This window comes from Acanthisitta chloris, unplaced genomic scaffold, assembly GCF_000695815.1.
Source record: "Acanthisitta chloris isolate BGI_N310 unplaced genomic scaffold, ASM69581v1 scaffold5063, whole genome shotgun sequence".
Lineage (NCBI taxonomy): Eukaryota > Metazoa > Chordata > Aves > Passeriformes > Acanthisittidae > Acanthisitta > Acanthisitta chloris.
In genome coordinates, this window is record NW_008666473.1 from 1 (window position 1) to 12,503 (window position 12,503).

The 12,503-nt window shown below is 44.2% G+C and overlaps 1 protein-coding gene across 1 annotated transcript in view; it reads left to right on the forward strand.

Moving 5' to 3' along the window:
* Positions 1-406: 406 nt before the first annotated feature.
* Positions 407-12,503, forward strand: part of LOC103799777 (type II inositol 3,4-bisphosphate 4-phosphatase-like) — a gene marked incomplete at its 5' end in the record, with an annotated part of 48,815 nt that continues 36,718 nt past the window's right edge. The window contains 3 exons of the mRNA XM_009072124.1: positions 407-586; positions 3,544-3,721; positions 8,785-8,997. Coding sequence (XP_009070372.1) covers positions 407-586; positions 3,544-3,721; positions 8,785-8,997 — 571 coding nt within the window. The remainder of the gene's footprint in view (positions 587-3,543; positions 3,722-8,784; positions 8,998-12,503) is intronic.

The following is a 12,503-nucleotide window of genomic DNA, read 5'->3' on the forward strand; positions in this document are numbered from 1 at the left end:
TCCTTCCCCTCCCAACCTGTAGCTGTGGCTGGGGTTGCCATGGTCCAGATAGGGTAACCCTGTCGCCTCTTTTGGTCCGACAGTCAGACTCTTCCATCATTATGGTCTCTTTTGACTTCAAAGTGCTTGAATCTGTGCATCTCAACAGGACTCCAGGTTAAATAATGAAAGAGGTAATAAAGTGAAATACACAAAGGACCAATTTACTTGGCAGCTTTGTAAACTGCCGAGCTGGAATATTGTTCTACACTGCAGCATATAACTTAGACACAGCCATAAATCAGACAAACTTTCTGAGGTGTGCAGGTGGCTGCATGGAAAGATTGATTAGCTCTTGGGCCTCCTTGAGACACAGATTATCAATTATTCCTTGGAACTGATATACACTCATCCTCATGTTCTATAGAGTGGATCTCCTTGTGGAGCTGTGCCTTGGGGAGAGGAGGATTGACACCTCTGTGTCTGTTCCCGTTGCAGATGCTCTGTACGACGTGATCACCGTGGGAGCCCCAGCAGCTCATTTCCAGGGCTTTAAGAACGGAGGACTCCGCAAACTGCTGAGCAAATTCGAGGCAGAGAGGAGAAAGTAAGTATTCTTTCAAGCAGCTGGGAAAATACCACCAAACTTGCATTAAAATGTCATGAACTTGCTGACTAACAGAACACTTTGCCCTGCTGAATCCATGGAAGATTCAAATCTAGTAGGATTGGGTTGGACATTACATTCATAACATATTTTCTCTATCTTCCCCGCATCGATAGGCTACAAAACTGAAGCACAGTTTGCTTTTAGTGGTAACACTTATTTTGAGTGGACTCAGGAAATGGCCTCAGGCTGTGCCAGGGGAGGGTCAGGGTGGACATCAGGAATAATTTCTTCATGGAAAGGCTTGTCAGGCATTGGAATGTGCTTCCCAGAGAGGTGGTGGAGTCACTATCCCTGCAGGTGTTTAAGAAATGACTGAATGTGGCACTTAGTGTGATGGTTTAGTGGCTGTGGTGGTGTTTGGTCAAAGGTTAGACTCAATGGTCTTGGAGGTCTTTTCTAAACTAAATGATTCCGTGATTCAAAATTGTGACCTTTTTTCCCTCATATTTCAGGAAGCTTGAGGTATATCAGTGCCTGAACACACAATGTTCAGAGTGAGGTGTCTCTTTGGTAACTCCTGTGCTAAGAGGAATGTAGCTGTAGACAACTTTTCCGTACAGAAACTAGCTCAAGGTAGCACCTTTACTTCTGACAGCCCTGGGTGCATGTGAGCAAAACCTGTTTTCAGTACACCTGTGCAATAAGTAAGAAACTGCTCTTGTTCCTCAGAAAGCCAAACTAAGGCCAAGCAAAACCAAAGGTTTCAGTTTATTGCCATGCACAAATGCTTCGTTAACTGCTGGACATGTACAAAGGTGTTAGCTGCATATTTTGCTAGCCACGAATTGGATGTGTTTGTGTTTGTTGCTGTGGCTGTTAAGATTTGCAAGCAGCCACAGCTGTCACTGGCAGCACCCAGAGCTGTGACTGCTCAACAGTTCAGCCAACAGTGCCAACCTCATGCAATCAGTGCCACAGCACTGGGGAGTGCAGGAAGGCTCTGATCTGAGTCATCAGGATGCTCCAGAGAACAGGAATTCCTTTACAGTCAATGCTCAAAAACGGTTCATGGGTACAATATCATGAAAAATGAAAGGAAAATGATAAAAGTCTCCTGTTGACTTGTAGGTGGAATGACAGTTGGCATCAATACCAACCCCAAACACAGCCCTGGGAAGGAGGTATCTTGGCTTTGAAAGCTGTACTGTTAATTTTTGGTTTGCCCTGCGTAACATAAACCCCCTGTTAAATCAGCTGAATCCTTTCCTTTCCCTGAGCACCTCTGATGTCAAAACCTGCCAGTGTAACATGAATATCATTGATCACATACGACACATCAGTGAACCTCGTGTTAATATTGTGCTCTCAGCAGACTGGTGCAGGCAGCCTGGTCCCCACGATATGGAGCCTATGAAGTACGTGTTTTCTGATGAAGAAAATGTCTAAGAACATTTCTTAGCGTATCTGTTCCTGAACAATCTGATTAATGTAGTTGCAATAGTGTTTAATGGGTTTTTATCATGTTTTATTATATTACATAAGAAGAAACTGAAGTCATAAGTGATATGAAGAACTTTGCAGTTCCAGTCCTCACAGGGTTTGCTTTCAGAAAATGAACTGTTCCTCACTCGCTCAGTCCTGCAGCATATCTGCTTTGGCAGTGTGACTTCCCAAAGGGGAGAATAGCTGTGAGGCAAATTATTCTCTGTGATTCCTGTTCATTGCAGAGAAAACAGTGAGGAGAGCCAGTCTTTCTTGGCTTCTGCCTGGCAGAACACACACTGCACTATCTCATCCTATGAGCAGACGATGCCCTTGTTCCTTAGCTGCCTGTAACAGGAGACAACACACTGGGTGGGAATCCTTTCTTTGGCCCCTGTGCAGTGCTGGGTGTCAGAAGGGTGAGATGGCAAAGGGTTGGTGCAGCACAGCCTCAATCCCTCCTGTTTCACTGGCTCAACCGTGTACACCTCTGAGTTGATAAAGGATTGTGCTGGGGAGCTCTGTGCAGGTTTTATCAAGGTGTTTCATACCTGCTTCAAAGTGCCCACAAATCACTTCACATTTGCCCTGCTGTTAGATTCTTGTGCATCCCTCAGAGACACCTTCACTGTGGTGATTCTCAAGGAGAGGATACCAGAGCTTTACTCTGAGTTATGTGCGGGAGGTTTGGGTGAGGAGCTGTACATTGCAGTGCAGAACCAGGAGGTGTGTGTGTATTGTGTGAAATGGAGTAATGGTATGAAAGGATATTGTGTTACTGGTTAAGTGTTGGGGGAAAATGAAGGACAGGAAAGAAGAATTGCATAAGTTTGTGAACAGTTGGAAGGGAAGTGGGAAGTTTGCAGTGTGTTTTTGTAGTGATTCACTCCCACAGCTCATTTCTGTGTCTTTTCTGGCCAATTAGACCCCTGGTTTTTATTTGAGATGTGTCTGGTTGTCACCACTGCCTGGAAATCTCTGCAGCTAATGGGAACACAGTGTGGGCCACTGAGCAGTTAAATGTTAACAGCTCATTCTGAAAGACTTAGGGAGGTAGTTAATGATGTCTTGGGGATTAATGAGGTAGTTCTCAATGTATTGGGGTGTTCAGTTGGGAAAACAAGGAGCCTTTGTGATTATCACCTGAATTGGTGAAACCTTTTCGTTCTCCAGAATCACCATTTTTAAAAGAAACACATAAAAATATGGTTTTCTTTGGTTTGGATCAGTCCCTCACGGGAAGTTTCAGGCTGAGCAGTGCTGCCTGGAGTGTTTGGTGGTGGGCAGTGTACTGTGAGCTGCAGCTCAACTAAGGGTTTGGTTTTACCCTTAGAGGGCATTTCACTGCTCTCGGGGAAGTTCAGGGATCTGACATCTATTTAAAAAGTAGTGGTGAGATTTTTAGCACATTTAGCATTGTCATTATCAGCAGAAATCACATGGACATTGTGTGACTCTCCCTGTTGTTGCAGTACTGGATACCAGTGCATTTACTACTCACCAGAAAACACAGCCAAGGCAAAAGAAGTTCTCAGCAAGATCAACCATCTCCAGCCTCTGATCTCAAGCCATGCAGACCTGCTGCTCAGCTCTGCGAGCCAGCACTCTCCAGACAGCCTCAAGAATTCTTTAAAGATGCTTTCAGAAAAAGTAAGATTCAAATCTTCTCTGCAATGGAAAACGGAATAACCAAGTCTCTAACTGCTGGGGTTATTTTTCTGCATAAATTGACTTTTACAGCATCAGGAAATGTTAAATAAACTCTACTAAAATAAGCTTCAGAATGTTGCTGTTAGGAAAAGGATGTTCTTGAACATTTCTGCAGGCTTTCCATATAGAAAATTAATGAGATCTATAAAGGCTGTCTTTATTTAAGTGTAATTAATTTAATTTAATGTGTCTTTTTTTTTTTTTTACCCTCTAGTGGCCACATCCTGGCGTTTATCAAAAATATTTATTATAAATGATTTGGTGGTATGATAAAGTGCTATTTTTCTCTCTCTTTCTGTGATACTTCAAGATGCTGCTTGTGGGGGATGGTTCAAGCCAGGTTTGTGTGTAAGGCATGATCAGAATTGGTGATGCTGCCTGGAAGGAGAAGCTAAGGAGCTGGCACCAAGGAGGTCTCACGTTTTACTTCTCTTTCTCCTGTTATATTCCTTTGTAGCTGTAGGATGCTCCCCAGCTTAGTTTCTTTAGTGCTAAACTGAGGAAGGGAATGTTTTCTGCCTGTCTCAGAGTGGAGATTAGCTGAAGCCTGCAATGCTTTTTAGCATATGTTATCCTATAAAAATATTAAGTACAATAGCTGAGAGTTTTCTATTGCTTCATGGGCCTTCTGGAATGTGATCTCCGTGTGGCTTAGTAACACTAGTAATAGCCATTTCAGGGTATCTTCAGCTATTGGGGAGTGGCAACCCTTGAGGTCTGTGGAGCACTATTGCCCCAGCAGTGCCTCATTCAGTGGGAGAGTTTCAGGTCTGGGCACTGAGCTCAGGCACAAGCTGTGAAGCCATTGCCTTGGAGCTATGGGGCAGAGGAAGTTGCTCTTGGTGACAGATGTGTAAATCCAGGGTAACTCTGAGAATATTGACATCACTGTGAGTGTCAGGGATGATCAGGAAAGCAGAATTCAGCCTGGAAATGAAACAGAAGAATTTGGGGGGATAGTGATGGTGGCATTTATATAGCATCTTTTTCCATGTAGGAGGCTGTTTTGAGCTGTGCATGGACCAAGTGGAGCTGCTCTGTTAGTGGTTAGTTCAAAGAAATATGTATGCACAGGTAAAGCAAACCAAACAAAGTGTTTGTTCTGAAGATCCCAAGCCTGGTTGGCAAGGAATTTGTGTGTTAGCTATAGCCATTTGCTTTGCCTTTGCCACGTTTGCCTCCCTGGGCAGGAGGAGCAGGTGATCTTAGAGTGACTGTAAGGTCACTGTGATACCAACCACGGTTTGACCTGTGGGAGAGTGACTAGAGAAAGGGCCCAAAAGAATCCATTCAGTCTGCAAAAGTCACAGATATTTCACAACTGCAGCAATGATGGTTCAGTACCTGCTTCTCTGTCTGTCCCCAAACTCACTCCAAGAGGGTGGAGGATGGAGAGAGCGTGGGATCACTGCTGAGGAAGAGTGTGGAGGGACAGCTGATTGCAAAGATGGGGAGGAAAGGAAAGAAACCACTTTTGGGGAGAAGCAGTACCATTTCAAACCCACAAACTGAGTGAGCTCACACGATGCTGCAGTTAGATCCCTCAGAGTTGATACGAAGCATCATCTTGATGTCCTAAAGTAATCTGTCTATAAAATCAGGTACAACATAGGAGAACAAGACTAACAGGGTGTCCCTGGCTCTATGTGAGGCAGAGTGGCATGTGCTCAGCTTGATGAGTTATATGATGCCTACTTGTATTCTTGAGGCATGTGAAGTGCTCTTCAATACTTTTTATATGTGAAAAACGAACACTGCTGCATTTTAACTTGATAGACATTTGAAAATCAAACAGCTGCTCGAAGAAGTCATAAAAATCACTTGCCTGGTGATTAAATTCCACAAGTTTCTTAAAAAGCATATCACTTTCTGTCGAGGCCGAATTAAGCCTGGTGTGTAGGACATGCTTTGCAGAGGTGTTGGGGAGCAGGGAGTGTATCTGGGCTATCACTGAGGTGAGGTCTGTGTTAGAATTGGTGCAGAGGTGGAAGGATTGGCTGCGTGGCCTGAAAGTGGAAAATCTAATCATTCCACTGCTGCTGCTTAAATTGAGCTTATTTTCTCATGTTGAGCATGGTTTTACTGCTCCATCTGTAGTTTGCAATTCACTCGGTGCTTTCCTGAGACTAACCTTTTATCACCACTTCCTGTTAATTGATTAACAAAGCCTTTAGCTGTCGACAAGTGTATCAGCACTTGCAGCTTGCTGAAGGCTTGATAAATTCATTTTCCAGCTCTGCCTATCTTTGTTTGCAGGAATACTCTTTAGCTGAGTATCTGACAGAATTTGCAAAGTTTTCATTTCTTTGTACAGACTTGTTTTGTGATTTCAATGCAATTTTAGAAATAGTGATGTTCTGCAAATTTGGCTGTACTGAACTGTTGGAAAACGCAGTTAAAATATAGATTGCTGTTAAACCAATGGTATCCCTAAATGGGATTTAATTACAGAAGCATTTTTAGTCTCTGTATGGGAAAATAGAGATTTGCTTCTCTATCAATTTGCTGTTTCAAATGAATTTCCCCTATGAAATATTTATATAAACTCACATTGCTGAAACTTCTCAGCTAATTACCTGCTCTACATTGCAGTCATGGTGGACATTCCTTCCATCAAGTTGGCCAATACTCACAATTTCCTGCAATCTAAAGCTTTTTGGGGTCTGCCACGCCTCACACAGAGACCTCAAACCCTCTTGAGCAGACCCTGAGGGGAAGGGAAGGTATGAGACCTCAGCAGAACCATAGTGTGGCCATTGCCAAACACAGACAAGTGAAGTAGTTTCAACTCCTTTGATAAGGAACTGTAGAAGAGTCTTGAAGAGAAGATTTGCTGTTACCATGCAGCTCCTCAAACCTCATTTTGTCTCTTCTGTGTAGAAGAATGGTAGAGCCTGAGAGCAATTTTCCCCACAGACTGATTTATTCTCTGAGCACACACCATGTGGAGGCTGGAAACGTAGAAAACTGAAATTGGCCTATAGTGCAATTCAGGACGTCCAGGAGAGAGCTCTGAGGGGCTTCCTATAACAAATCTGTTTATAACATCTCTTCTTCCTCGGGCCCCAAGTTGGTAAGAAGAAGGAATGGGTCTGGTAAAATTGCCAAGAGATGAGTAGTGTTGCCAAGTCTAAGCAATAAAGTATCCCAGATCAGTCCTGGAGGAAGTGCTGATTTTGGTTTAAAAAAAATAATGCCTGAGCTTCTTATTTTTAAGGCTTCTGAGATTTATTTGCAGCAAAAGTTTTCAGCCTTTCCACATGCAACTGTTCTGGGTTTTTTTCCTAAATGTAATGAAAATGGGAAAACTCAGAAACTTCTCAAGCAAGTTCCCTACTCAGCAGCTGGAGATTCAAGGAAACCATCAGAGCAAAAACCGTTAAGGGCATTGTTGTGTAAATATCAGTGACCTTTCGAGGAGATACTGAGGCAGGAAAGCAAGAACAGTAAGCTGAGTAGGAATAGAAGCACACAAAAGAGGAGCGAGTAGCAGCAAAAAGGGATGGGATAAGAATAGAAGTAAGAAGTGCAGAAACTGGGAGAAAGACTTCCAGGAAGAAAGATGCTGACACTGGAAACTTGTTTGGTTGGAGGATTTTTGCTGCTTCTTCTCCAGATTTCATGTGAGCAGTGTGGAAGGGCTGATGAAGCTTGGCTGGGCAACCTTTATTTCGAGCACTTCCTAGCTTGGTGTGTCTGCTGGTTCAGGCTGGTTGCTCTGAAGCTTCTCTACACACTTTCCCCCATCCCTGTTTAATTAAGGTTGTGTGCACAAAGGCACTTCAGCCTCTGAATCTGCCTGCACAGGAAAATCCATTGTGTTCTGGGAAAATTGGAAGGCAACTAAATCCCACTGACCTGGGACAAAAAAATGCAGGTAATTGTGCTGTGAAAGAGACATGGAGCAGTGTTTCAGCCCCTGGGAACGAGAGTCCTGGCTGAGGAGCTCTGGCAGCCTGGGTGGGATGTGTTGGACGTGGTGCAGCAGAAGAAGCCTGTTCTCCCTGCCCTGATAGAAGAACCCTGTGGAACGTGGTTGAGATAACCCAAACTGGGACTCCCTCCCCCTGTCACTGCAGCTTTGCTAGGGGTTACCACCCTGCAGTGACAGGAGACATGTCCTTGCACCTCATCCTCTTGTCTCCAGGGGTTCTGCCAGTTGGTGGAGTGGACAGGCCACCCCTCCTGGGTGGGGGGAGTGGTGAGGAAAGGGCCACGTGTGTGACTGTGCTGCAGAGAAGGGTGTGCTTGGCACTCTAGGGCAGCGGCGACAAGAGCTGTCACAGGGACACAGCCTAGACATGGTGAAAGAAAGCATTGTCCTGTTCTGGCTGGGGTGGAAGGGAGATAAATAATGCAGAGGTTGAAAGGTTTTAAAGGAAGGTAATACTCCAGCTGTGACAGTCAACAAGGATTCAGAACAATGGTGCAGTGAATGAATAACACCTTGAAAGGAGATGAAAATACTCCTTTATGGTTTCATTTCTTTAAAATATAAATAAAATGAAGCTAGACATCATGTGCCTTCATCTGCCCTGACATCTGTGTTATACCTGCAGGTACAGAAGTTTGTCTCTGGAGACTTTGCTTTTGCAGGCACTGCAACCTTGGCAGTGCAGAGTGCTGGATTTTGTTTAAGGTCCTTAAATTTGTTAGTCGTGTTTTATCTGACACTTATTCAGAAATTACGGAGCAGTACCTGGTTAGTCTTTGAACTGGTTCCGGTAGAGGCTTGTCTCTGCAGGGGAAATTTGGAATAAAATGTGAAAAGGTGATGATGTCTATGCCAGATACTGTACTCTGGTGTTAATCCTTATGACACTAGGATTGTAGAATGTGATGATGGCCCTAAAACCCTTGAAATGTTCCTCACTGTTGGCCTACTTGGTTTGCTGCTTCTCAGCCTGGCCTGAAATCCCCACTCTAAGGGCAATGCAATGTTGTACCACCCTTGTTGAAGTATTTCTTTGGTCTAACCTTTTCATTCATTTATTTTCTTCCAGACAGAGTTGTTTGTGCATGCATTCAAGGACCAGCTGGTCAGAAGTGCCCTTCTAGCACTGTACACAGCCCGGCCTGGCTGTGTCCTCAAGAAACCAGCTGTGCCTAGGAGCAGCGCTGAGGAAGGGGGTGATGTGCAGCACCAGGACCATCCTGCCCAGATTAAGAGACAGGACTCTATCCCCCATCATTCTGAGTATGACGAGGAGGAGTGGGTAAGTAGTCAGACATTCTTGGTTGGTGTTCAATCCTAAACCCTCCAAATCAGCATGAACAAACACAAGCCCTGTGAGTGTCCTTGTCACGTGTTATTGCGGGGGGAAGGAAGTGCAAAGCCATGAAATCATATTTTTCAGATCCTTTGCAGATTTTGAAGCTCAATTGAAAGGATTTTTCTAAGTACATTGTGCTGCTGTGGGACTGCTGGTTGTGCATGTAACAGAGAGGATAACCAATATCATAGAATCACAGAATTTTAGGGGTTGGAATGGAGCTTAGAGATGATCCAGCCCCAATCCCTGCCCTGGGCAGGGACACCTCCCACCAGAGCAGGTTGCTCAAGGCTCAGCCAACCTGGCTGTGAACACTGCCAGGCTTGGGGCAGCTACTACCTCCAGCCAGAACCACAGTCTGTCTTTGCTCTAACTTGAGCTCTTTGTACTGATGGGACAGATTGAAGGAGACTGGAACAGCATATGCTGTTAGGAGGGAAATCTTCTTTTCCTCCCTCCACTCCCACCCTGCTCTAGGCTGCAAAGAGTTTAAATACACATGAATTAACCCTCAGCAAAGCAGCTCTTTTCCCTTAGACTCTGCTCTTAGAGGATGTCTCAGATTGCACAAAAGAATGAAGTGTAACTGTTAGACTTTACCATTCTTAGCACATCGTTCAAAGCTGTGCATTATTTTCATGGCTGAATTTTGTAGGTTGATGAGTTCAGTGGATGTGTTCAGGCTGCTTTGTACACACATACTCAAGCTATTTTTATGCAGTTCATGCTCATACTTTGAGTTCATCACTGTGTTCTCCTAAACGTAAAGGATGCGGCATATTCATCTCTATTGTAAGTAATTAATAGCTCCAGTGCTTACACCTCAACTCTAATTTTTATCCACACCACAAGTAAGGGAAGAAGAATATATTTCTTCTAGAGAAAAGGCAATTATTTCCAGCCCCATTCATTAAGTAGTCATGAGATTTAAACAATAAATAACTCGTTCCTTTATTTGTCCTCTGGTTTTAGAGCCTTCAATTCACTTTTTCTTGTTTTCTCAACAACCTGAGAGGCTACAATGATGGTTCTTTCCTTGGAATTAAAGCCAAAATGTTTGTTTCCAGCTGCTGAAACATTCAGGGATATAAATGTCACAATAGGTTTGATAAAGGGGAGAAATGGCATTTTTGTGCAAGTTGTGTTTTAATTTAGTTCTTCAGTTTATCTTCTCTGAAGAGATAATTTCTGCACTGTATTTCATCACTGATTTTTTTTAAACAGCAATAATTTCTGCCAGGTGCTTGTCCTCATCCATTCAAATGTCCAAGTGCATAATTTGAAAGTGTAGCTGTTTTTTCTGCTGAATTAGTAACATTACAGGACTAAATATTAAGTGTGTCTTTCGTATTTTCAGAGTTAAACTGAGTCAGAGTCACTGACAAATTTGAAGCAGTATCAGTCCTAGAGAAATTTGGCTTTTTTTCCTGAATTTGAAGGATCAGACTGTCCATACTTTTTCAGTTCTTTCTGTCAATGGAGGTGAAGAATAATGTAAGTTTTAACGATCAAATTGTTATTAGCATGATTCTCCCCCTCTGCTCTGATCTGTTGAGACCCACCTGGAGTACTGCACACAGTTCTGGGGTCCTCGGTGTGAGAAGGACATGGAACTGTTGGAGCAAGTCCAGAGGAGACCACCAAGTTACTAAGTGCAGCATCTCCCCTGTGAGGACAGGCTGAGGGAGTTGGGGCTGTTGAGCCTGGAGAAGAGAAGGTTGTGTAGAGACCTCAGAGCACCTTCCAGGAGCTGAAGGGGCTCCAGGGAAGCTGCAGAGGGATCTGCATGAGGAGCTGCAGGGACAGGACAAGGGGCAATGGGCACAAATTCAAAGAGGGAAATTGAGGTTAGATCTTAGGCAGAAGTTTTCCCTGTGAGGGTGGTGAGACACTGTCCCAGGTTGCCCAGGGAGGCTGTGGCTGCCCCAACCCTGGCAGTGTTCACAGCCAGGTTGGCTGAGCCTTGAGCAGCCTGCTCTGGTGGGAGGTGTCCCTGCCCAGGGCAGGGGTTGGGACTGGGTCATCTCTAAGCTCCATTCCAACGCCTAAGATTCTGTGATTCTATGATGAAAAGAAAAAGAATGAATTCCTATAAAATCTGAAAAACACTATCTGCTGTGAAAGTCAACTATAAAGGAAAAACTGGAGACCCATTGCTCTGTGTGCGCAGTGCTCTATCCTCCTTTGCTGATGTGGGTGTTTTCTCACTATTACCAAGCACTAGGGATAGATTTTGCAATTCAAATCTCAATGTTGGTTTTGCTTGAAATCTAAATCTTTAAACAGCTGTTTAAGCTGAGCCTGTTCACTCCACTTCCAATGGCTGTGTTACCTTATGACCAGCACAGTAGTGAACTCAGGGCAGTGTTTAACAGCTAGGCAAGATCCAATCCCTTCCCTGGCACCCAAATTTATCTGCAAGGACTCACTCCCAGTGCCTGCACTGACAGAGTGTCCTTTCCCTGAGTGACCAGTGTTTTCCAAGCATCTTCTTCTCCACAGCAGCACTGTGCTGACTCTCTCATCTCTGGCACTCCCCCCAGGCTGACTGGCAGCAGAATGGCTTGAGCTGTCTGTGTTGCTGCACTACATGTGGGCAGCAGTAAAGCATTACTGTTGAAGGAAAAATATTTAACCTGAGAGTTTTGGATTGCCTCTGCGTAGATATTCTGTTCTCTTGCCAGCTGCTTCTGCTGTCCCAGAACCTCCCTCCAGGAGGGCACAAGGCAGGTTGTCATGTATAATGGAAGAAAAGGTGGGCACATTGCTAGTCAGAGCTGATTCTGCTCTGCATTTCTGACTGACTCGTTAACCTGGTTGGGTCTACAAAGAAGAGATAAAATGGCATTTGCAGTAAGCTGTGTCCAAATCCTGACATGGTGATCAGACTCTGGTCTGAAATACTGATATGTGTGTGGTATATTCCATTCCAAAACACTTGCCACTTCACGAGAGGGTGTTAATCATGCACAGTAGTTAAGGTATTTGCTTTAGCTGGTACCATAGCTCAGAAAGGAGCTGAAGGTAATATATGACTCTCAGCCCACAGGAGGGAGCACAATGTCTTCAGAGCACTGGGAAGTGCAGTCGCTGTGTCATCCTTGGCACAAGTAACTGCAGTGCTGTGTGTGGAAGGACAAGAAGTGACTGAGGAGCTCTGTAGTGAATTTAGAAAGCCTGGGAGTCCTTTAGAAACAGAGACAGCCTGGGACTCACTGGCTGGCAGGGCTTAGGAGGAAGACTTCCAGTTAAGTGCTGTGGCAGAAAGCAGTTTCCACTCCTGCCCTCTGAAATCAGGAAGCTTTTTAATGAAGTATTGCTTTGTAATGCTAATTTCAGAGCAGATGGAAATTAATTACATTTTCTTTTATTGGGTGAGTGAAGAAGAATTATTTTAGAGGTTAATTTTTTTAATTTCCTGGGCAAAGTGCCCAGCTTTGTGCTGCCAA